The sequence below is a fragment of the Neltuma alba genome, unplaced genomic scaffold, assembly GCF_004799145.2.
Source record: "Neltuma alba isolate B1F8T4 unplaced genomic scaffold, ASM479914v2 tig00002446_pilon, whole genome shotgun sequence".
Classification (NCBI taxonomy): Eukaryota; Viridiplantae; Streptophyta; class Magnoliopsida; order Fabales; family Fabaceae; genus Neltuma; species Neltuma alba.
In genome coordinates, this window is record NW_021632864.1 from 656,435 (window position 1) to 681,163 (window position 24,729).

Sequence of the window (24,729 nt, forward strand, 5' to 3'; positions counted from 1 at the left end):
GATAAACATGATAAATAGGTGTTATATATAAGACTAACATCAATTTTCTAATTAAATTGTAAAAGATAGGAGGAATAGTTGTTTATCTCAAACATGCACTCTTACGTATTGAGGAAGAGTGCATGTTTCAGTAAATTAGGGGCCTTTGTATCAGACTGCTTCTTCAATTCTATTCTACAATTGTTTTCTATATATTTTCCCCTTACCGATAATTAATATAATTAAAGAAGGGCGCTCGCGTATCTGGAACATTCACAATATGGACAGTTAACAACTTTTGAAATCTTTTCTATTTTGGAAAAAGAAGAAGAAGAAATAATTATAGCTACCACTTTCATCCAATACTTTATAAAATTATATTTATAACTTATACTTTCTAAATATAGACATTAGTATTTTCAAATTGTAGGGTTTTATTCTGGTTAGTAACAGAATACTAATTATCACATGCGAAATTTAATTTTTGTCTATTAAAAAATAGAATTTTTTTTTATGAAAGTTATAATCTTTTTTCACTTTTTTTGGCCTTCGATAATCTTTTTTCTGTTTAAGTGCAATCACAGACATAAAGCACACCACATGGTTCAAATTGTCATGCTTCTTCTCTCATCCAATATTCCTGTTTGCAAGGGAAAGACATATAATATTTTCTTATCAATAATATGTTGCCTACATCAGAAGATATGTTGTGCTCATGAATCATACTTATACATGCTCAAATTCAGGTCTTTTTAGCTAATTAAATTTTCAAACAGGAAGTTTTTTAACCAATTTTTCTCATAAATTATTTCATTATATATTATTTTGAGTGAAACACCATAGTATCCCTCCACTCGAGTAGTGGGAGATTAATCTATTGGGACTTGCAGAGGCCTAATTATGGGGGTTACCTTTCTAAACACGTCAGTTCCATTTCCATCATCCAACATAATCGAACCCAGGAGTGATGGGTAAAGAATGCAGTCCCTCATCCATCTATGCCAACGTATGTTGGTTATTTCATTATATTTATTATATAAATAAATAATCTTACATATAATTTATTATATAATAAATTTTTATTTTTTACAAAGTACATATAAAATATGAATGAAATTAAAAAGTTATCAAATTTTAAGATTAATAGTAGAGTTTAAAGCTTTTTTTATTCAAATCAAACATGTTAAAAGTGCATTATAATTGAAGTCAGAAATGCTTATTAAGCCAACCTAAGGGTATAGTTGAGCGGTTGGGGCTCATCCTCTTTTAACCAAATGTCGAGGATTCGATCCTCAACTCGTCTTAAACATGTAAAAGCTTTAAAACCCCATGCTAACTATCCCACCCTTCGAGGTACTTACAAGCTAGTAAAGGGATTAGTCACCGGATCCGCCGGTAGATATCTTGGTATTTTCATTAAAAAAAAAAAGGAATGCTTATTAAACCTGATGCTAAGAATTTTGACCGGCTCATTCACCAATGTCATTACATGAATGACCCCACAAGTCTTATATCTTTGCTGCTCGCTAATTGGCGTAATGATCCAAGTAATGATTAATTATATTTATACATAAAATAAATAACGCATATAGAAAAAAAATCAAACCTAAATAAGGCATTAGTTTTTATCCACAATAACAGATAAAAAGGTGCATGTCTAAAATGAATCATTACTTTAACCGTACGTCCTCAATGCGATTAGTTGTACAGAGGTTTAGACTAATTAGCGTCACATCCATGCATGTAATAATGCATTTTTTCTTATTATTATTTTTTCTTCTTCCGTTCTTGTCTGTGGTTTATTATATAATTTTTTTCAAATGAAAAGATTAATAAAGCACGTTTAAAAAGATTGTTATTACTAATTATATAAATATATACACATAAAAATACAGCAGTGATGCACTAATCAATAACAGTATTGTTTATATAATTGTTAAATCCTGAGCAACTGCTTGTTTTCGCTATTCCATGAGCTTTTAATGTAACATTCATGCCGTATACGTATATATATTAGGACCTTAATTAAAAGATAACAGGGAAATAATAATTAAGATTCATTAGTATATATTAACGCAGTTCAGGGACCCGATAAGAAAATTCAGTGGCAAATTAAGGTGGCAGAGAACAAACAAAACAGAACAGAAGCATGAAAAAAAGAAAGAAAGAAAAGAGCTTAACCAATTCCATTCACTGGATTTTTATAATCATAACCAATAATAGAATCTATCTGCATAATGAACTTGATCCAGCCAAATTCGCCTTTACAGAATTACATTCTAATATGAATCAGTCGTATAGTATACTATCATATGGAGTTTTTGTGGGAGTTATGGTTCTAGTAGCTCTTTAATTAATTATGAGCTCTATAAGATGAAACGATTAAACCTAGAAAATAGAGCAAACGAAATCAAGACTAGGCATTTTTTCTGCGAATTCTCAGTATTTCCATGGTACGATTAAGCTCTAATTTGTTTATAAATTCTTCCTCCTTGTTTTCCAACTCACGTACTGCTGCTATTAATTCATCCTCCTTATCACATGAACCTACTTCATCAATCTTCTTACATATCCATTCTTTTCTCCTTTCCCTTTCGTCCTGTAACAATATAATATAAAGAAGACATTACTGCAGGTTAATAACACAAGTAATTAATAACTTAGAATTAATTACTTCTTAAGCAAGTCTTGAATGTTAGAAAGCAGATAATGGTTAAGGACTGTAGAAACTTGGTCTGTACTTATGATCGAGTTTGTTGCCAGTAATCAGACCACATGGATGTATAAATGGTTAATTAGAATAAAGATCTTGAAGAGAAATCTCAAATACTTGTGATTATAATCCTCTACAAGAAACCTATACTTACTTCACAAGATTATTCAAAGAATGATCAGCCACAAGTCACAATTTTTATTTTTGGGTTTCTTTAAAGAGAGAGTTGCATATATTATAGTATATACTTACAGGATCAAGTAGAGGATCTTTGATTAACTTTTGTAATCGGGCTAACAAATGATCTAATACAGAAATCTTTAGATCTAATATTGAATTCAACTTCGTCTCTAAAGCCTTTAGTCTTTCCAGTCGCCTTTTGTGTAGCTCCTCATAGGCATCTAACATTCTCAGTTCTTTGCTCATTTCACGCCTGACGTACACCATCACAGATATATGTACGTTAGCGTACAAAAAAGGACTTAAAAGAATAACAATCCCAGCAATGTTCGTTGATGGTCAAGAATTGGTGATTCGGGAAGAAAAATAATTCTCTATCATTCACAATTTCTTTTGACGCAAGAGACTACAAGAAATGTTGCAATCCAAACCACCCAAATAACACAAAAGAACTTGAAATTTAATGTACTGACCAAAGCTCAAACAGCTAGCGAGCAGGCCAATTCTTGAGGGATTAATGAGAGAAAGAAAGATCAGAGATCAGATCAGACTAACAACTTGCTGCAAGAATCATAAATATTATGCATGTATGTTTCTGAAAAACCTTACATAGAGAAGCTTTGAGTCCTTCGTTTTCTCCGGTGGAGCACCGGAGAAGCATCCCTTCGCCGGCGGCCATAATTGGGAGGTAAGCTCCGACTACGACCCAGCATTGCTTCTTAATTAGTTTCTGCACCAATTAGTTTGACTGCAGCGGAAGGAATATGATAAAGTCCAGTATGTAAGAGAGGGCCTTTATATAAGACTACCTCTATTCTAAGCAGCCCCACAATTGCTCTTCTTTTTTTTTTCGTTTTACCGGAAAAAAATTATAATTCAAGAAAGGCGCATAACTGTATTTCACATATAAATGTATAATTGACAGTTAACTGTTGAAATCAATCTTTGAAAACAAAGAATAATTATTAAGTTACAATGAATACCTTGCAGAATTATATTTATAATTTGTAGTTTTTAAATTTATAGATTAATATTTTCCAAATTGCAAGATTTTATTCTTGTTAGTATACGAAACTTAATTTTTGAAGTTGAAAGTTATAGTTCGATGAATTATTATATATTTTTTATGAAAATAAAAACTATAAATCTGGCAATCGCATGGGCGTCAGCTAAGGTTTTCTAGTTTTCTTAGCTGATTAGTTTTTTTTTTTTTTTAAAAAAAGGTTTGTGATCTTGGGTGCTCATTAATTCGTAAACGAGCCAAGTGAATGTACACGTGCCCATATGTATAAAATAAGGTTAAAATACACATTTAGTCGTTAATTTTAAAAATATTTTAATTTATTTTTTAATTTAAAAAAATATATTTTCATTTTTTTAATATTGAAATAACAAGTTTTAATAAATGATGATTTTTTATAACAATTATAGTTTTTTTAAAAATTAAAGCTAATAAGTTAGCATTTGAGAATGTTTTGTCAACATTCAAAATCCCAATATTATCATTTTTTATTAACAATTTTAAGGTTAAAAAACTAAAAGTACACTTTTTAAAGTTAAGGGATCAAAATAAAACTTTGTATAAAGTTAAAAAATTAAAAATTAAAAATACATTTTAGCCTATAAAATAATTACTAATTATATACAAAAAACCGTATTGTAAAAATTAATCTTAAAAAAAAGACATGACTTTGTATCAACAATAAAAGATGAAAAGAGCTTTTATGATGAATCAAACTAAGGACTGTTCTGTTCTTCTTTTTTAAAAAAATTTGGCCAATTTATTCACTTTTTTTTAACGGCCCTCAATATGATCAGTACTCGTTTAGAGGTTTAGACTAGCATCGTATCGCATTCCTGTAATGCACAAGCTTTTCTTGACATTTCATATTAATAAAATGCGTTAATGTTCCTCATAATCATGTAAAATTTGTATTCTTTTCAATATAAGTGCAATCTTAAGCATATACCATGAAATCTTATAGTTCAAAATGCCATACTTATTCAATCTTATAAGGACTTGAAGTCTTGAAACACCAACACTCTAATGTTATTCTATAATGAAAGAACAAGATAGAAAACCCATCAAGAACATATGATTTTTACAAGCAGCTGAGGGCCATGTGATGATGAGACCCCAAAATTGTGATTTTACGTACGGAGCCTAATTAGAATTCATTTCAGTCTCAGCATCCTCCTCCTGTGTGGTGGCTCCTAAGTAACTTGTTCGATGAATTTCTTCTCTCGTAAGCTCATCAATCATTTGATGCATCTCAGTTCTCTCCTTTTGAGCTTCTTCCTACATATAAACCAATCAAAACATAACAAACAAACAATACAATGTTAATTGGTTGGCCAAAAAAAAAAAGCAATACAACTGTTAATTGGTCACTGATTCCTAGTTCGTACTGCAATACTGCATAATTACATTTATATATAGTGTTTAGCTTAGCTAATTTTCCCTATCCACAAAAATGTGACTCATATAAACTAGCTAGTTATTGATGAATCCTCCTAGTATATATATGTAACTTAGGCGAGAACAGAAACCAGACTGCGTTCCTAGAAATTCATTAGACCACAACATTCACATATAAAACTACAACAACCAATGTCAGTGACACAACACATGGAAGCAAGTTTGATGATAATTGACAAGAAGTCCCAAATCAAGTATTGAAGCTCATCAAGTTATAGCATTCACCACATATAAAGATATTTAGTTTTGAACTTATTAGCCTTGTTAAGGTTATCGCCAGTCATCATAAAGGTAAAAACAGAGGCAGCTAATTAATCATAGGTATCTCTAAATTAAATTATAGCAAGTCAATACATGTCACAGAATCATTTGATAAAGTTGCCTAATAATAGTTAGGACCCTTGATCATTAAAATTATCTAGAGCTATATACAATGAGTTATATATATGCACATTCTTGGAATTTGTCAGTTTTGACTCAGAGCAAGATCCTCACTTGTTTCCTTCTTTTAGCATCAATGCAGGTATCTTGCTTGTCATCCCCGGATTTGGCTTCATCAAGATCCTCCAATTTCTTCAAGTTCTTTGCCTTGCTCATTATTTTATCTAACTTCGTCAGCGCTGAACTTAACTCCTCCTTCATAATTTTCGCTTCTTCTTTTCTTCTTGCCGCCTTTTCTGCCATCAATTCCAACAATAATCTCCCTCCTTCGTCCGGCCTGCCAGAAAATCCAAAGATTTAACAGAAAGACTTAATGCACAATGGATATAGGATTGTTTTAAATTACGAACTTCACTAATCATTACGGCTTTAATTAATTCACTTTTCAAATCCCACAAAAAGAAGTTGATGATAGGGATTCCAACATCGTGAGTTAATTTGCTGATAAAAATTATTCTCCAAGGAGCTGCCTTAACAACACTGAACTGATCATTAAATACGAAGTCTAAATTTTGGAGAAAACACTTTGGAGAGAAGTCTATCTAGTCATTAAGTCTTACTCTTGCCTGTCTTCTTTTGTGGTGTTGCTCATATCCAACATTCTCAATTCTTTAATCATTTCACGCCTGAAACCATCACAGATATATGTACGTTAGCACTAATCAATAAACAGAAGGATTCATTGAGTGCAAATGCTCAGATATTATTAGATTAATTCCGACAATGTTGATGGTCAAGAATTGATTCGGTAAGAAAGATAATTCTCTGTCATTCATATTTCTTTTGATTCAAGACTACATGAAATGTTTTAATTCAAACCACCAAATAACACAGAAGAACTTGAAATTTAATGAGCTGACCAAAAATCAAACAGCTACCAAACAAGCTAAATTCTTGCGGGATTAACGAGAGAGAGAAATTAAAGATCAGATACCAACAACTTTCTGCAAGAATATATAATCATATATAGCATCAAGAATCATTAAGATTATGGATATTTCTGAAAACTCACCCAGAGAAGCTTTGAGACCTTTGTTTCCTCCGGTGATCCGCCGGAGAAGCATCCCTTCGCCGGAGGCCATAATTGGGAGGCAAGCTCCAACTACGACGTAACATCGCTTCTTAATTTCTTCACAAATCGGTTTGACTACAACGGAAGGAAGATTGAACAAGTCCAGCATGTAAAATAAGGCCTCTATATATAATTGAAGAAAGGCGCGAAACTACGTTCTTAGAGGTCGCCGGGAAAAAACTGTACGAATGATTATCATTTTTATGTATCTTAAACCAGAGGTCCTAAAATGCTTTTCCTTATATCAATTAACAATATTAATTTTCAAATACAAAAAAAAAACAATTTTTAAAAATCAAGATAATTTAAAAATATAAAGTTTAAATATCATTTTTAGCTGGTACGGTTTAAGTGCTATAATTTATTGAGATAAATTCCTTAATCCATGTAAAATATAAAATATATGAAAAAATTCAAATATAAAAAATAATAAGATCTATTTTCAAAATAAAATTTATTTTTTATGAAAAAAGAAAATTTATTTTTTGATACAAAAAAGAACATTTATTAAGCTGAACCACAATTTGCTTTGCGTCAAAATGGCCGAACCACAGTGTGCTAATTAAATTGGGCCTAATGGCCTACATTTTCATGAAAACTTCATTATTGGGCTAAATGGACTTTTTAAGTCCATGCTACCCAAACCTTTATGAACTAAATGAACCGGCTCCGAAATCAAAATGTCAGTTTGTCCAAGTTTGATTTAACTGCAACAATAATTTATTCAAGTTTAGGTTTTTAAGAACAATTAGACATATTAATGTAAAAATTCAAATCAATTTTGATGAGTAATTAAAGATGCCAAATGGGCCAAAAAATTGAAATTTTTTTTCCTATATTAAGTAATTTTGAATTATAAATTTATAATTTAGACGTATTTATCTCTTTTCCCATTGTGTGAGGTTATCATTTTAGAGATAATGTAGATGACCCTAGATTATTTATTTGCATGGAATGACAAGTTGTGATTAGCCTTGTTCCCAGAGAAGTAAATTCCCTAGCCAATCAGCTTGCCAAATACTTGCATAGGATTGAAGGAAATAATTGCTTTTTTTTTTTTTTTTTAAATCTGGTTCCATCATTTTGTTATAAGGTGGAAGGTGATAACAGAAGCTAGTCTATCCTAGATTTGATCTTCTTTTTTTTCTGAATCATTAATGGAATTTCAGTTTTATTAAAAAAAAAGGGAATACGTAAAATACTCTTTTAATCCATCATTCATGCCCATGCGAAAATATTATAGCAACATTTTTGAAGTTATGAAAGACAGATATAATCTGTGGAGAAAGTAATTGTATTGTGGTAAACAATATGTACATCATTGATAGCCTGGACTCATCCTTTAGTATAACAGGTGATCTCTGTAATCCCTAATCCTTTTCTTCTTACTTGTATTGGCTATATGAAGACTTGCTATAAGGCCTATAACAGTTTGTGAGGTGTATAAGCTTTAGTTTCAATCAAATTACAAATTGCAAGCTCAAAATTTGAGGACTGCAAAAAGAAGGCTTTATCTTGCAGTGGAAAGTTGTATAGCCTCTTGATGAGTGGATTCATCAACCCAAGCAAAGTGACGAGAAAGTGATGAGGATTCCTGATTACTGATCTCTTCCAATTGCTCCCACTCAGCCCATCTCTGTGCCAAACCCACACCCTGAAGCATATTCACCACCTCTGACATGCTTGGCCTGTCCTCTGGCATCCCTTGTGTACAAAGCAGTGCTACTTGAACTATTGTTTCTACTTCTTTTGGGTCATAACTCTCCAAATTCCTATCCACTATGTCCTCTAGCCTGTTCTCTCTCAGTACCTTCTTTATCTGTTCATTATTCAACCCTCATCAATATAAATATTATGTCCTAAAAGGGTAACATATTTGGTAATTGACAAGAGAAATTCAGAGAAGGAACACCGAACCAATCATAAATAGACATGCAAGTGTGGTTTGATAGAAAAGCATACATGATCAAGCAAAAGAACATCCTCCTCCTCTTCAAGGCGAGACAAGTCTATGGCGCGCTGACCAGTGACAAGTTCAAGAAGCGTTATGCCATATCCAAAGACATCGGTTTTCTCTGAAGATTTTCCTGTGGACAGATATTCTGGGGCGATATGTCCCATTGTGCCTCTCACCTGAGTGGTGACATGGGTCAGTCTTGGATCAACAAGCTTAGCCAACCCGAAATCTCCAAGTACAGCTTCAAAGTCGTCGTCTAATAAGATGTTTGCAGCTTTTAGATCCCGGTGAATAATCTTGGGAATACATTGCTCATGCAGGTACTCCAAGCCATGTGCTGTACCAAAAGCCACGCGCTTTCTTGTTGGCCAGTCCAAGCTTTTCTCACCAGGTTTTAAATCTGAAGCAGCATTGTTAATTAATGTGATTGTGAACAATGGATGAAAGAAGATAGGCCTATTGTGTACCTCTCAAGCGATATGCTACACTTAGATTTTCCATGAAAGGGTATACAAGGATTCTCTCAGTAGAGGTTGTGCAGAATCCAATTAAGCGAAGGAGATTCCTGTGAACTGCAACACTTATTAGTTGAACTTCTCTTTGGAATGCAGCCTCTCCTCCAGGATTATTGCAGTCAGCTAGACGTTTGATAGCAACTTTAGTGTTATCTGAAAGTACTCCTTTGTAAACTTTTCCAAAGCCTCCCTGGCCTATCACATTACTTTCGCTGAAATTTTTAGTGGCAAGTTGTAACTCTCGCAAGGAAAATCTTCTCAGTTGTCCCAAAGAAATTTTGCTCTCATCTTCACCTGTAAAATTTTGTCCTTAAGCATGTATTACTTCTAAAATTTTAGAAGCCTAAGAATATGCTGCAAAAATTACCTGAAACATCAAAGAAGACTTCATTTTTGTGTCTTTGTATGAAACGGTATCTATATGCAAAGATAGCCCCGAGACAAAGAAGTGCTAATGCACCACAACTAGCAAAACTCACAACCACTGCGACTTTTGATTTGTTGGTGGAAGCTGCAGGAAAAGGTCAGGTCATATTTCTTCTTTCTGACTTGGATAGTAAAGTTATATGGTGAAATAGCGTGATGATATAAAAGAAAACCTGGCATAGCAGAATTAGAAACGCAAGGTCGCTCCAAGTGAGATCCACAACGAAGGTGTGTGTTTGAAAAGCTGAAATTGATGATTGCAGTAAAAACAAAAAATAATAAATAAAACTCGATAGTATTTGTAACTTAATGAGATGCGCATGGTTAAACAGAACTCAAACTTTTGTGCTGGAGTTTACTTGAAGCTTGGAACTGAAAAGAGTTGCATTGGGATGTCTCCCGTCAGGCCATTAGCTGAAAGATCCCTGTCAAATGGAAAAACTAATCAGAGCAACGAAGAACCATGCTTAGAATATTTCAAGCTGGAGAAGAATGCTTTATAGCCAAAATCATGAAAACAAAAATTCCATTAAGAAATGAAATTCATACAATTCTGCCAACCCACTGATATTAGCAAGAGTGTCTGGTACGGGTCCGGATAAATCGTTCCCTGTCAAGATCCTGAATCATACATGATATCATCTCTTTCAATCAAACATCATTTTTCATGCATATAATGAAGGAAAGGAACTTAAAAACGGAAGGTGCAGTCTTACAGATTCTTTAGACTTCGAAGTTTGCCCCAGCTAGCTGGAATAGAACCACTAAAATGATTGTCTCCAAGATTGAGATATTGAAGTTGTGTCAGATTGGCAATATAATCAGGTAACGGGCCCGAGAATTTATTGTTCTGCAACTCCCTGTGCAAGGGCAGTAATAGGATATCCATATAAATTTCATACAATCTTCCAGTTTAAGAAGCATTTCTCTAAGCATTTATTTTCTGTCATATGCTAGGCATGTCTTTAGAGAATGAACAACTTCAAAAAACGACAATTCAAGGTTATAAAAGGGAATGAGAATCTAAAAGAAAAGCTGTCACTTATTGGTTCTTAAAATTCACAGAAATAATGCACTTTTAGAATTGTTCTACCAAATTTCTAATATTTCATTCCATGTACTAGAAATTGGGGGAGGGAAAAAAGAAGGGCTTCACACGCAGAATCTCAAAAAAGCAAATCCACACGCAGCCCGAACTTTAATAGCAACTTTTTCTCTTTTTTCTTAAGGAAAAATATTCAACATGTTTAACACAATACTTCTGATAATATGCACAAAGACACAAGCAGCATTGTCAATCTTTCCGAATGCAATTTCATCAATATGACAACTTACAAGCTAGCCAAATATTTCAATCTGGTTATTGAAGGAGCTATTGTTCCAGAAAGTCCATATGAAGCAAGGCTCCTGCAGATTGGTACATTAATAGGATAAATTACAGCAAACATCTTGATAACGAAAAGAAAGATGCTGGTCATAAGCATTTTTTTACCATCCGTGTGAATGAACTTACAGGGCTATAACGTGTCCGTTTCTACAAGTGACATGGGACCAACTAACGCATGCAGACACAAAAAAATAATTCCAATCAGCTAATTGATGGTTGGGATCATGGAGAGCCTTCCTAACTTCAGACAAAGCTTCACCTAAATATCAGACAAGAAAGGTCTAAGAAACAAGTGGAAAAACACAAAAGAAGCAAAGATTCAGTACTGATAAGGAACAATAGAAGATTGTTCAGAGAAGCAGCATTAACTTTCGTGCATAGTCTTCAAATAACATATGCTTCTCAAGCCACAAACAAATAAAAAGGTAAAGTTTGGCGCACCTTCCACATCAGGATCTGTGATTGCATAACCGAGTCTCAAGACACTGAGGAATAGCAGTAACCTTGTCATTAATTTGAGAGTATCCCCCAGAAAGTTTGGGCGAAGCATGTTGTTAGGCTCTTTAATGCCCAAGAAAATTTCAGCCAGAGACTTCCGGCTACCTTGGAGAAAGGGAAAAACAGAGAAACATGTATAACTATAGTTTAGAGGCTTTAAAGTTTAAACTCCATGTAATCCAAAAACCATTACAACGCAACCTTCTAATATCTTGCAAACATTATGATAAACACAAAGCATACACAAAAGCTTCAAGAAAGCTCCCAATCAAAGAAACACACATCAATATGTGTACTCGTTCAAGTATTAGCATAAAGAGCAAAACTTATAACTTCTGGGAAAGCAGAGGGGGCAAGGAAACGGTGAGATACTTGCTAGCTTAAGGCCTGGGCGCCTGAGTCCCCCATGGAGAGAAGCAAATGAAGAACTTCATTGCTGTCATGATGATGAGTATCGAGATTAAAATGAACTGAGCGATAGAGTAAGTGCAAGGGACCCACAAAGCAATGAGGAACACGATTGAAAAGGGAAAGAAGGAGCAAAATAAAGGAGGGAAAAAGGAGAATTTTTGAGGAGCCCTATGGCCAGGCGTGGCTAGCTTGGGTAAGAATAAGAGGGCCAGTTGATGGTGGAAGTGGTGGAATGAGAATGAGAATCCCACTAAATTGTGATTTGGGTTTTGATAATTGTCCCTCCTCTCTTTTAAATGCTCAAAGCGAATTGGCATATATGATACGGAGATATATGGAGATGTGCCCCGTTGTGAAACGGAGGCTCCACTAAAATGACTTTGGATTATATTCCCCTCTTTATGACAATGCCAATTCCATTCTTGGCAGAGGCAAACACAAAAACTCTTTTTTCTGGGCCAATAAATATTTACCTTTTAAAGAATGAAAAGTTATTTATAAATTTCAAATAAAAATTAAATATAGATAGATTCTCTGAGTTTCATTTAATATCAGTAGATTCTAAGGAATTTTAATATTTATAAATTTAAGTTATAAACGACACAATTTAGCTTGTAAAAAAATTTGATTTGTGAATATTAATTTTTTAAAAAATCTATTAATATTAAACTAAATTCAAAAGACCTATTTATATTTAACTTTTTTTATTTAGGAACTATGATTAATTTTTTCTAACAATAGTAAGCTGAGAGAAAAACCATTGAACTAGTGAACCAACCTCACAAGAATACCCCTATTATTATAATCATATCACAACGTGCAATGATGAGGATAAAGTTGACCCTCAAAAAGCACACAATAAAAAAGATAACAAGATTATACTATAATTTAATTCAATGTTTTATTTTTTTCATTTAGTGTATTTTTTATTTTATTCTGCGTGTCATTAAAAAAATGTTTAATCCTTATCACCCAATAATGAAGCTTACTTGAGGGAAAAATAAACTAGGCCTAATTAGGTCTGTCCCAGAACTATTATGGCACATTAATTTTTCTATTTTAAAAAAGTTACTGTTAAACTTATTCTATTTTAAAAAAGTTACTGTTAAACTTATGAACAGATTATAATATAATTCTATATATCATATGAAATTAGAAAAATTAAGTTTACCGTTGGTGAATAATTAAGCAAAAAAATTCTTGCAATGAATTTAATTTTTCTAAAAAACTTGTTGGCAGAATTTTTTCTAAAAAAAATTACAATTTTTCAAGAATTTTAATTTTGAAAGAAAATTAATTAATACGTCTAGGGTAAACCTTAAAAACGTACGTAAATTAGGCGGGTAGGTAAATAAGAGTGCACATCCTTCTTTTGAAATTTTTTTTTTTAAATCCATAAAACGCGAATGAAAATTGTTCAATTAACAAGCACAAGTTCATTAATTCAAATTTAGTTACTACTATAAGAATTTTATTTAAAAACAAGTTATAAGTAATTGGGATTAAACTTTTTTTAACAAGAGAGATGTAAAACAATGGGTTATACACGTGGAAAGCTGTAATAGGTAGACGGAAGTACAAATGAAGTCAAATATAATAATAGAGCAATTAACCAAATGCGCAAATGAATAATAATATTGAATTCAAATATATTTTGGCCAAAAAAAAAAAATTCAAATATATTTTCAAAGTTGACAGTCACAGTACCTTAATGTTGGTGGAGGTGAAGCACGTGGTGCCGGACAATTAGGCGACCGTGAAAGTTGAAGCGCATGTCGTTTTTTGGATTTTTCAATATTTCCAAATCTAAAGTAACCCCAAACGACATCAACCCCCCAAAAGGAGATTAGCATCCATGAAGGCCATCTAATCCCACACCGCCTGCCCTGAAACAGGAGTCAGCAATATAGTTTGACCTGTAAATCTGATACTTCAAGAAAAATGACGGGTTAGGTTGCCACAATCTCAATTCATTATTGGGCGGGTTAAAAGGAAAAAATTAAAGAGAGAGTTATGAACATTAATGGTTTGATGTTACAACCAAACCATGACGTCTTACTAATAAAAGAATTTTCATATCAATAAATTAGTATTATCTTTGATCTTAATTATAAAACATCGTTTATAGATTATAAATGAGGTCTTATAATTAGGATTGGAGATAATACGCAAAATTTTACTGACCCAACCTATCTACTCGTTCTGAACATATCAATTTGCCTTATTTTTTGGCACACTTGTTAAAAGGTATGGCTGCCATGACTTTAGAAGAAAAGATGCTTTCTGCGCTTGGAATTTATTTTTTTACATTAATGATAAAAAGGAAAAAACAATAGTCCCTAAAATAATTTGTTGATGTGTGTGTATATATATATGAGTTATATATGAATAATAAAAAGATTCTAAATGGAGATGTGATTTGATAAGGGAAGGAATGAGGTGAGCAAGCATACAGTGTAAAGAATCAAAGAGCACATCATGTTTGAAATTGGAGCATTTTGGAATCACTGTATTATTCAAAATGCTGATGGGACACAACACAACACAAACGCCCTTTCATATAGTTCCATTTCTATTCATGGATTATGCGCGTCCACTAATCTAATTTGTTAGGAAAAATTAGTGGAAAAGCCCATGTTTGAAATTCTTTATTAGGTAAAAAGACCTTAAATCTATAAAAAAAAAAAGCAAAAAAGGTATAAAAGTTTTTAGAACACCAATATTTTCTGGGCACGAAAATAAATTCATGTCTTTCTGACTAATAAAGGTTTAAAATAGAAGTTATTCAGCCCAGTACAGACAAATTAAAGCAAATCCAATCCAATCTTTAGCTTCTTTTACGACCGTGCAAAAGTCATTTCAACTTTAAATTTACGACCCTGGAAAAAGTATTAGAAGTGGTTGAACAATTTGAACTCCATTTTCTTAGGTGAATTAATATATTTAATGTCGGTAAATAAGAACGCATTTTTTTGTATTGACCCATTACAAAAATTGACTCCTCTTATTTTGACGGGGGAAAAAGTGCAACCAGATACATACAACTTCTTAATCAAGAGAAGTGAAAAATATTTTTTTTTTTTGGTAAAGGAAAAATAAGAACTTTACTTATAATGTAAAATGTACTGAGAAGATTTAATAAAAATTATTGAATAACTTTAAAATATGAGGAGTTAGGATCTAAATTTCCCATTTTATAATATGATCAAAAGTTAATAAAAATGAGTAAATATATCAGTACAAGAATTATAAGAAGATTAATTCATTGATCCTTACGGTTTATATCAATTTTTAAATAGGTGGTCATAACTTAAGAAACTTTCAAAACATCTCTATTAGTTACAATATGTTTATGAAGTTAGTCCCTGGAAAATAAGAAATTTCCCCTTCAGCCCCTCTAGAAGATGTTGAAAGAGATGACACGGGGGCAAACATTTTCAATGATGGCGGCACACGTGAGCCAATGAGATGAGTAAATAACTGACACGTGCACGTCAGGTGAAGGGTGACACGTGGATGCCACGTGTCTGACGAAGAGAAGGAGGCCGTTGACAGTAGGTTACCCTTCTTTTGGACTTTGGTCACTTTTTCTTCAGCACGGTCAAGCTTAGTCATCAGGAAAATGATAAAATAATAATAATACCGCCTTTACAGTGTGCAGAGATGAATTTGGTGTTAAAAATAAGAAATAAAAATGAAGATTGGTATTAAAAATTTATTAAAAAAATAGTTAGTATGAGAAATTTCTTGTTACATAGGATTGCACAAATCCATATATGTAAGATTGAAAAATATCATGAGGAAAAGTAGTTTTTCTCAATTATATCTTCATAGGTTTGTCTAATCCCATGTAATAAATAATTATTTATATTAAAGAGTTTTTTAATGATTTTTTTAATCATAATCTCAGTCCTTATTCTTTATTTTCAATACTTCATACCAAACAGGACCATAGACCTTAATTTTTAATGCTTTATACCAAACAGGAACTTTGTATCCATCGAATATTATAGACTGGATTTTTAAAAAAAAAAATACAATAAATTGTTGGGAATAAATATTAATTCTAGCTGAGGACCATCATAGGAAGCTTCTGAGTTCTGACTAATAGTCGGAACTGGGAAGGATAAAGGAATGATACCTAAATCTGGAAAAGAGCTTAATGGAATTAGAAAAGGAGAATTTGAGAGAAAATTTTCATATTATTAGAAAATTTAATTGTGCTCTAGCCTTGAAGACGCCGGCAACATATCATAATCGAGGCAGGTGGAGCATGAGACAAAATTGTTAGATGAATAATTTTCTTCTTTTTTTGTAACTGCAAAGACTTATATATCAAAATGAATGCAAATTTTAAAGATTGATTGATTAATTTGTCTTTGCTAAATAAATTGTTACTCCTCCTGTCTTAAATATAAAATATAAAATGAGTTTTATATTTAAGACATGAGGGATTTTTTAAAAAAATGATTAATTTTGTCATAAAATATGACTTCGAAAAACAATGGGCCTAGGGCTGATGATGGTCCAACATAAGATGTGTGGGTCTTTGTTTGGTTTGTTTAAGTACGAAGGTCTAGGTCCGACGCATTTAAAGGAAAGATACGTATGCAACGCAGATTGATTTAGTAATATACCGGAGTTAGGTTTAGCAAAACGGACTAATTTTTTATAACATGATAAACTAAAGTTTGAATCTCTATTGAGAGAAGTGCTTACATTTAGTATCCGATAATGTCTCGAATAGGAGGTAGAGCTAGGAATCAGGATAGGCCCTGCAAGACTAACAGTCTTAAAAGGGCCAGCCTTTCAGGACCGAAATTTCAAAAATACCTCAATTTGCTAGGCCCGGCTTTTAGGTTAACTGGCTCAGGGCTGGCCCTTGGGCTTTCGGCCAGTTTAAGAAAAAATACTATTTTTTATATTTCTCATATTTTTTATTAAAAAATGAAAATAAACCAATGAAATTATTAATAAAAGACATAAATATGAATAAAATTAAGTAACAAATACAAAATATCATCATATATAAATATCTATAAACATCTAAAACATTCATTAATAAGATAACAACATCCAAAAGTTTCATCTATAGTGTAAATATGCAATAAATAAGCATTTTCATTAATCTTTTAAAAGTTCATTATCGTTATAATCAATTATTTTTCTTCATAAGTATGCTTTTCTTTCGTAACAAAAATATCAACTTTTTCTTCTTTATAGGAATTTCATTTTAAATTTTGAAGTTTAGCTATTATTTTACTTTAATCTGAGAAACATTATTGTTGAAACTCATAAATTTCTAATTTAAATTATAGAATCACAACTTATATAAGTATAAACATACTCTCTTATCAAATATATATAGTTTAAAAATATCAACATATGTAATATAATCAAATCATTATTAAAGTCCAAATTAACTAATTTTTTAAAAATTTAATTAGACAAATTATTGTCTAAAACTAAATAAATCAAACCATTATGTGAAATTTAATTTTAAAATAATAATAACTAAATATTTAAAATATGATTAACAATTAAAAAATTAATAATATTAGAATTATTCAAAAACTTTTAAAAAAATAAAATAAAATAAGGGCCTAAAAGAGCCAACCCTCAGCCCTGCAAGGCAGGCTTGTTTAAACTCTCGGCCTTCAAACTAGCCTTGCAGGGCTTGTTTTTCATTCGAGAAAAAAAATTTTAAACTCAGCCCTCATAATTTTTGAACTTAAACAGGCTCAATCCATTTTTCCCGTTCTAACAAGAGGATATCTACACTTTAGTAAAAAAAAAAAACTTCAGTAGGTAAGAAGTTGACTTGTAATTTACATGATTCTTGAGTTCAAATCACTTTGTCGATATAAAGATTTTATTTGTGGGTGGTCTGTGAGTGTTTTTATAAGTATTTTTTTGAATTTGAACACGTACTCTAACCCAAATAAATTCTTAGAATCCAATTCATTCAACTCTTTTAGGAGGAAGAAAAGAGAAAAATGACACGTGACAGGAAAATGTGAGATGGGGGGACACGATTAGCTAACTGCATGAGATGCAGTCGTACGTCCAGCTGTTGGCGATACACGCTTAAAGTGGGGTACGAAGAAATCGGAATAAAGAGATCACCGCATTAACAGGATGGCAAATGGCAGGGTCCTCTTCAATACTCTCCTCCTGCACCTGGGCTATTTTTGCCCTTTAGCCATTTTTTTAAATAAAAAATTAATGTTTTAATTCCCATAACTTCGATATGATTATAAATAAGTTTTTACACTTTAACTCGCTATTACTTAATTTTTATGATTTTCACTTACTTATAATTCAATCTATAAAATTTAATTAATTCATTGCAATTTAATCTCTATAGTTTTATCTCCAATATAATAGGCTGTAATTTTAAACTTATTAAAAGAAGGGGGAATTGTTACCATATCTTAAGAAAGAGATTTAATCATAAAAAAATTTGTTAACGACTGAAAAGCGAGTGATATATAATACTACCTCTAGTCTTTAATATAAGATTCTGTTTGAATTTTATTTTGGTTCTAAATATAAGACCCCAATCCATTTTGTTTCTCATATTTATGTATTTTTTTCAAGGTAGTCCTTTTAATAATTATAGTTCTAGCCAATATAGTTGATTAGTAAATATATTTTAGGAAAAACAATACCTATTTATTACAAATAACTAACTTAACTTCTTTCTTTAATCTCTTCAAATTAGTTAACTGGGTCTTATAAATTAGGACAGGAGGTAGTAAATTCTAGTGAAAAAAAAAACAGGTCTATGTTGCTTTACTGAAACTTTTAGATGACTATATCTTTTCTTTGGTCCTTATAGTAACTTTTCTTTTAAAAAAAAAAAAAAACTCAAAGGGAACTCATTGGCCACCTTAAAAAACAAAAGTTTTTCATTATCATTCAGCCGACACCATTGTGGCATCAAGCTGCATCGTATTAATATACAGACAACCTGAATGGCACCACTTGCTAAACAACAACATAAAATTAAATAAACTCATAAGAAATATTTGTCCATTTCAAAACACACACACAGACATATGTACACGATAACACCTAAATCCTAATTTCTCTTTCCTTCTTCGTTTTTTTGTTTTGTTTGGTTTTTAAGGTTCAGGTCGTTTAGAGGACTTGAGTGGCCCCACAGGATGCTAAAACTCCCTGGTGGTGAGTAGTATCGTCAGAATATAAACTCAACTTCTCTCCGTCGCCCCACAACGCATAAGCTTCTTCCCCGTGGACGGCGTCGTCTCCGATCACCAATTCCTCCTCCGACATCCTCAGAGGAATTACATAACTGATGGCCACACAGATGATGGATGTCGCCACCAGGTTCCATCCTATGATGAACAGCCCTCCCACGATTTGTTTGAGGATTTGGACTCCGCCGGATCCGCCGTACACGCCTCCTCTGGAGTTGGTGATGGGGAGGAAGAGAGCGCTCAGGCGAGGCTCCGCGAATAGGCCGGTGAGGATACCGCCGAGAAGTCCGGCGACGGCGTGGGTGTGGAAGACGGCGAGAGTGTCGTCGACCATTTGGAATATTTTGAGTTTCTTGCCCAATATCATCATGCTGAACCATGGCACACTGCCGGATAATGCTCCCATCACCACGGCTGCCCATCCTTGAACCAGCCCTAATAATCCATTCCAATCAACAAATTCACATACAATTAAAAATCATATTTCATCTGCAATTAAATTTTAAAATTTGTGATATCATTATTGTTTTAAAAGGTTTTGAGATTATAAATATACTGACTCAATAAATTGTGAAAAATACATTTTTGTCGCCTAATAAACTGGAAGATATAGGTTAACTACTCTATTTAAAATTAAGTATAACAAAAATTGAATTACACACCACTAAGTTAAATGTGAATAATAAGATTAAGCATTTATTTTTCGTTTGCATTATTGATAGAAATATCTTATTCAGGTTCAGGCCAAAGAGAGATGCCTAGTTAAGCAAAGAACGCTAAGAATATTTCTTATTTTTTATGATAAATTGAACAATAACTTTTTTATTGCGTTGATGTTAATAAACTTGTGATATCTGGAAATACGCGTCCAAGAAGACATCTGTATATTGAAAAAACTGTAATTATTGTTAGAATTAGAAATTCGTATATAAGTCATGGGCAGCCTCAAATTGACATTAATTAATTAAGTAATTAATTAAGTAGTCAATAAACATAATGCAAATTAATATTTTCAAAGACGGCGTGATTCATGTATTGGAAATATATTATAGATATTGAATTAGCCTTCCCTTAATAGAAAAACCAACCAACAAAGTGGAAGAAAGAAGTCAAAAGTAATACCAGAAAATTGGAATATAATCCTGACATTAATAAGACAAAGTTCTCGGCCGCCAAAACAGGGCATTGGAGAGTTTAACAGCACAGCAATAACCACACGCAACTTAATATTTATACCACTACATAAGAATGAGGTTTTTTTTTTTTTTTTAAATGTAACAACTCAATATATTTGGTCTCTATTGACCAAAAAAAAAAGTATTTTGTCTCTTTAAATTTTTGTAAACTATCTCTATTAATTAATCTTGTAAAAGGGTGTTTAATAATAAAAGTAATTTTTAATATTTTTCTGTATTTTTTTATATATAGAAAGTACCATAGCCGATAGAATAGAAGGGAGAATTTTATACCGGCACCCGGAGTGATGCAGACGAGACCGGTGATCATGCCCTGGACGGCTCCGATGACGGAGGGCTTCTTGAAGAAGATGACGTCAAGCCAGGTCCACACCAGCAAACTGGTGGCGGCGCATACGTTGGTGTTGAGAACCGCCATGGACGAGTCGGTGTTAGCCGAGTAGGGATCGCCGCCGTTGAAGCCGGCCCATCCCAGCCACAGCAGTCCCGCCCCCGCCAGCGTCAGTAACACATTGTTCGGCGGAAACCTCTCTCTATCTTTCTTCGACCTCGGTCCCACCTACACACAGTACTCTTATCAGCAGCAGCAACAACATTAATGTAAACAAACCCCCGTAACATCATCGTCCCTCTTCCATATACCTACCTGCTTCGCCCCTCCTTTATTATTCTCTCCGAGCTACGTCCGTACCCACCAATTAATATCTCTACATGACTCAGTCAAACTGTATATGAAACTCGTGTGTGTGTGTCTGTGTGTTCATTCATATATAATGAAAAAGTTTGAGTCCTTTGTCACGAGCATCTTCATGCATTTGGTCTTTCTTTTCTTTTGTTTCCTTAATGTGAACCTTATCATCAAAGGAATCTCTCGCATGCATCCACGAGGAATACACTCTCAAATAGTCTATGTAGATCTATTGACGTACTAAGTAACTATAGCGAGATTCATGGTTCAACTGTTATTTTCAAAATCTATAATTTAAAAAGGAATAAAGCTAGTATTTTTTTTTTTCCCCATATAGTTGATGAAATAATAGTGATGGTATACTAACCCAGTAAGCGGCGGTGAAACCAGCAATCCCGGAAGAAAGATGGATGACATAGCCGCCGGAGTAATCCATGACGCCCCAGTGAAACAAGAAACCACCACCCCACAAGCTGAACGCGCCGACGGTGTACGAAAACGTCAGCCACAACGGCACAAACATCATCCACGCTTTGAAATTCATCCTCGCCAGCACCGATCCGGCCAGAATAACCACCGCGATGGCCGCGAACACGCACTGAAACCACACCATCGTCGCCATCGGGTAGAAGGGCTCTATCTCCGGCGTCTCCAGCTCCCCGTTCTTATGGTAATGAGGTGTCGCCGGCAGCGCCGCCTGACGGACCAGAAACTTCTGACCAAGCGCCGGTCCAGCCTTTCCCCAGAAGGGCAAAAGCTGCTCGCCGAAGGACATCTTATAGGCCCAGGTGACCCAGCAGATGCTGACGGCGGCGAAGGCATAGAGAGCCATGAAAGCAGAATTGACGGCCCATTTCTTCTTCACAATGCTACCGTAGAGAATGACAAGCCCCGGCATACTCTGAATCCCTACCAGAGTCGCCGAGATCATCTGCCAGGCGTTGTCCCCTTTGTTCAGCCAGTCCGGTACGGCGAGGCTCGTCCCTGCCTGATACGCTGTGGGTAAAGAATTCACCGGAGGGGAAGCCATAGCTCTATCTGTCTCTGTCTCGCTGTGTACGAACCAGTCTACGTGTATAAATATAAGGGGTTATTGGGTCAGGAACTCTGGAGGATACAAGTGCGATGGAGGCCGTTGGATTAGGAATGAACGGTGGGGATTGGATTTAGTGAGAATGAGATGAATGATGAAGATTCCAGATTCTGAAATCTGAACGAGCGCAGAGAATCTGGTATTTGTGGGCTTTGCGTTTAAAATTGTGGATCTTCTGTCTTTTTGAGGAATCTTTGTATTCCGATCTCAGGGGTACATCATGTTACAATAGCAGGGCTGGGAACTGAGAAAACCAGAAATCTCTGGTTTTTGGGTTTCGAAATGGAAGCTGACTGTGTGTGACGGACATGAAATTAATATGACCTAATTCATCGGAGCTGACCCTGGGGCTTTAGATATTTATATTACAAGCAAATAACCCCTATCTCAACTCAATTTTGATCTCGAGTTGACCCATTTAAAAGGTGGCAATAATGCATCAGTTTTAATAATGTTTGGATAAAAACCAAATCATGATTTTAAAAGTGCTTTTATAGATTACGAAGTAAATATATGGAGGAGGTTACCTCGTTTGGTAGAAAAGTGCTTCTGAAACCACGGTTTTGAGGATGCCAAACACCCCATATATATATATAACCCCAAAAAAAAAAATTACTGCTCTCTATGACCAAGGGCTTAAATCAACTGGAAAGAATTATTTTAGCTTAACCAAAAGTCACGGGTTCAATTCTTTAGAAATGCAATAACGCTGATGGTAGGGTCGCTGTCCATTTGGGTTCTACCATCGCGAGATCCAAAATGGGCCAATTTGCAATTTGTAATTATAATTCCTTAAAGGCTTGGTTAGGATATAAGCCTACCAGGTGCATACAAAAAAAAAAAAAGAGAAAGAAATAATGCTCTCTGAAAATATTTCTAGACAAAAGTGCAATTAAGTCTCAAATTTAAATTACGAACATTTAATTTCATATCCAGAAAATATGGAACCTATGTGAGCGTGCCTTGCGCAAATTACACACCCACAATGCTCTCTCCGATCCCATATATATATCTACACACACGAAAGACTTCTTATAAACTTTTCATAACTCTTTTTATAAGAGACTCTGAATATTTCTAAAAGCATCAATTACTTTTTCAAGTACATTTGATTACGTAAAGAGAGACAAAGACTAAACTATTTTCGTAGATTTTATTGAGGAAGGTTCAATTCGGAAAATATTGAACATATGAGCATATTTAATGAGAATAATTAATTTTAACTAGTTTTCTTCATCTATGTGAAATTTGTTAATAATCTCTTACTGAAACAAAAAAGGATTGAGGAGAGCACTTTTATAATGACGTGTGATTATCATATTCCTCTGTGCGTGTGTGTGTGTGTGTTATCAAGATACTGGAAAACATGTATAAATGGGACTTCACGTCCTCTCTTTCATTATTATTTTAACTATTTTTATTCAGGTAAAAAAAAAACTACTTTTATCAAAAAATGCAAATTTTTTTAATACTACAGTTGTAATTTACGGCCCAAACCATAAGGAGCGATCAAAATTACGGCTCCCGGGCCTTAAAATAAAGATGTCACAAAGTTTATCCTAGTTGGTTTAATTTGACTTCATCATTATGGTATATTCGATTGAAAAAGATAAAATATTTATTTTGTTCCCAATATTTTTGATTCCTACTTACTTGCATATAAAAATTAATCAATTAAGCATAAAATATTCAATAGAATATATACAGAATATTATCCTACATTAAATGATTTTTGTATTATAAATTGATATATTTTATTATAGTAGTTTTGGGTCCATGAGCTAAAAAAATGAGTAATTTTTAAAATATTTAGAGATTTTATGGAGGGAATTTTGTGCAAAAGAAATTGCAGATATTTATATTGTATGAAGATTTTTTTTTTTTATCGATTTCGATTTCTCCCTTGTTACATCAAGGATAAGAGCACGCTAGATCATGGATTTATTTTTTTTAAAATATATTTATGGCTCAATTTTATAATTTTATATTTGTATTTTCGATAACATAATCTTATCTTTTATATTATCCATAAACACTATTCGTGATTTCCTGGATAACTGAGGGTAATTAATTATTTTTTAATAATAATATTATATCACATTTAATTGAGATTCCAATTTTTAAAAAAGAAGATAAAATCCTATCTAATCTTATATTTGTTTTAATTAAGATATCACATTATCCCGGTTAAAAAGTACAAAAAGATTTATAGCTGAAGAGTACTCCGAATGACTGGTTGTGGAAAAAAATAGTGGCTCTCTGTGATTCAACTTTCATGATGGGAAGATGATAACTATTTGATCTCATCAGACTCAAAGAAAGTGGATGATGAAACACAATTATGACTTTTTGTGGAAAAAAAATTGTGGTTCTCTGTGATTCAATTCTCTTGATGGGAAGTTAACGATCGATGGATAACTATTCGATCTCATCAGACTCAAAGCAAGTCGATGATGAGATACAATTTTGTC

At 33.2% G+C, this 24,729-nt stretch overlaps 2 protein-coding genes across 3 annotated transcripts; both read right to left on the reverse strand.

The window, feature by feature from the left end:
* Positions 1 to 8,121: 8,121 nt before the first annotated feature.
* On the reverse strand, positions 8,122 to 22,519 carry LOC114728090 (probable LRR receptor-like serine/threonine-protein kinase At5g63710). Of its 2 annotated transcripts, none has more exons than XM_028914929.1 (12): positions 22,513 to 22,519; positions 11,591 to 11,741; positions 11,276 to 11,408; positions 11,098 to 11,169; positions 10,479 to 10,622; positions 10,312 to 10,383; positions 10,122 to 10,187; positions 9,936 to 10,006; positions 9,704 to 9,847; positions 9,289 to 9,630; positions 8,827 to 9,221; positions 8,122 to 8,683 (listed from the first exon to the last, which is right to left on the reverse strand). In XM_028914929.1, exons 2-12 carry the CDS (start codon positions 11,697 to 11,699, stop codon positions 8,375 to 8,377), a joined length of 1,857 nt encoding a protein of 618 aa, XP_028770762.1. In that variant the 5' UTR covers positions 11,700 to 11,741; positions 22,513 to 22,519; the 3' UTR covers positions 8,122 to 8,374. The 2 variants fall into 2 exon arrangements, with proteins under 2 accessions (XP_028770762.1, XP_028770755.1); XM_028914922.1 differs by lacking the exon at positions 22,513 to 22,519 and adding an exon at positions 12,020 to 12,179 and having other exon boundaries at positions 11,591 to 11,752.
* Positions 18,947 to 22,581, reverse strand: LOC114728100 (ammonium transporter 3 member 1). Its single transcript, XM_028914942.1, has 3 exons — positions 21,533 to 22,581; positions 20,751 to 21,036; positions 18,947 to 19,716 (listed from the first exon to the last, which is right to left on the reverse strand). Exons 1-3 carry the CDS (start codon positions 22,193 to 22,195, stop codon positions 19,202 to 19,204), a joined length of 1,464 nt encoding a protein of 487 aa, XP_028770775.1. The 5' UTR covers positions 22,196 to 22,581; the 3' UTR covers positions 18,947 to 19,201.
* Between the last annotated feature and the right edge of the window lie 2,148 nt (positions 22,582 to 24,729).

Coding starts and splice junctions, on each gene's coding strand:
- LOC114728090 (XM_028914929.1), bottom strand. CDS start 11,699: ATGCTTCGCCCAAACTTTCTGGGGGATACTCTCAAATTAATGACAAGG. Junction 10,384..10,478: donor CTTCGAAGTCTAAAGAATCT/GTAAGACTGCAC, acceptor TGTATGATTCAG/GATCTTGACAGGGAACGATT. Junction 10,007..10,121: donor TTTTCAGTTCCAAGCTTCAA/GTAAACTCCAGC, acceptor CATCAATTTCAG/CTTTTCAAACACACACCTTC.
- LOC114728100 (XM_028914942.1), bottom strand. CDS start 22,195: ATGGCTTCCCCTCCGGTGAATTCTTTACCCACAGCGTATCAGGCAGGG. Junction 21,037..21,532: donor GTTTCACCGCCGCTTACTGG/GTTAGTATACCA, acceptor TACTGTGTGTAG/GTGGGACCGAGGTCGAAGAA. Junction 19,717..20,750: donor CTGCATCACTCCGGGTGCCG/GTATAAAATTCT, acceptor ATGGATTATTAG/GGCTGGTTCAAGGATGGGCA.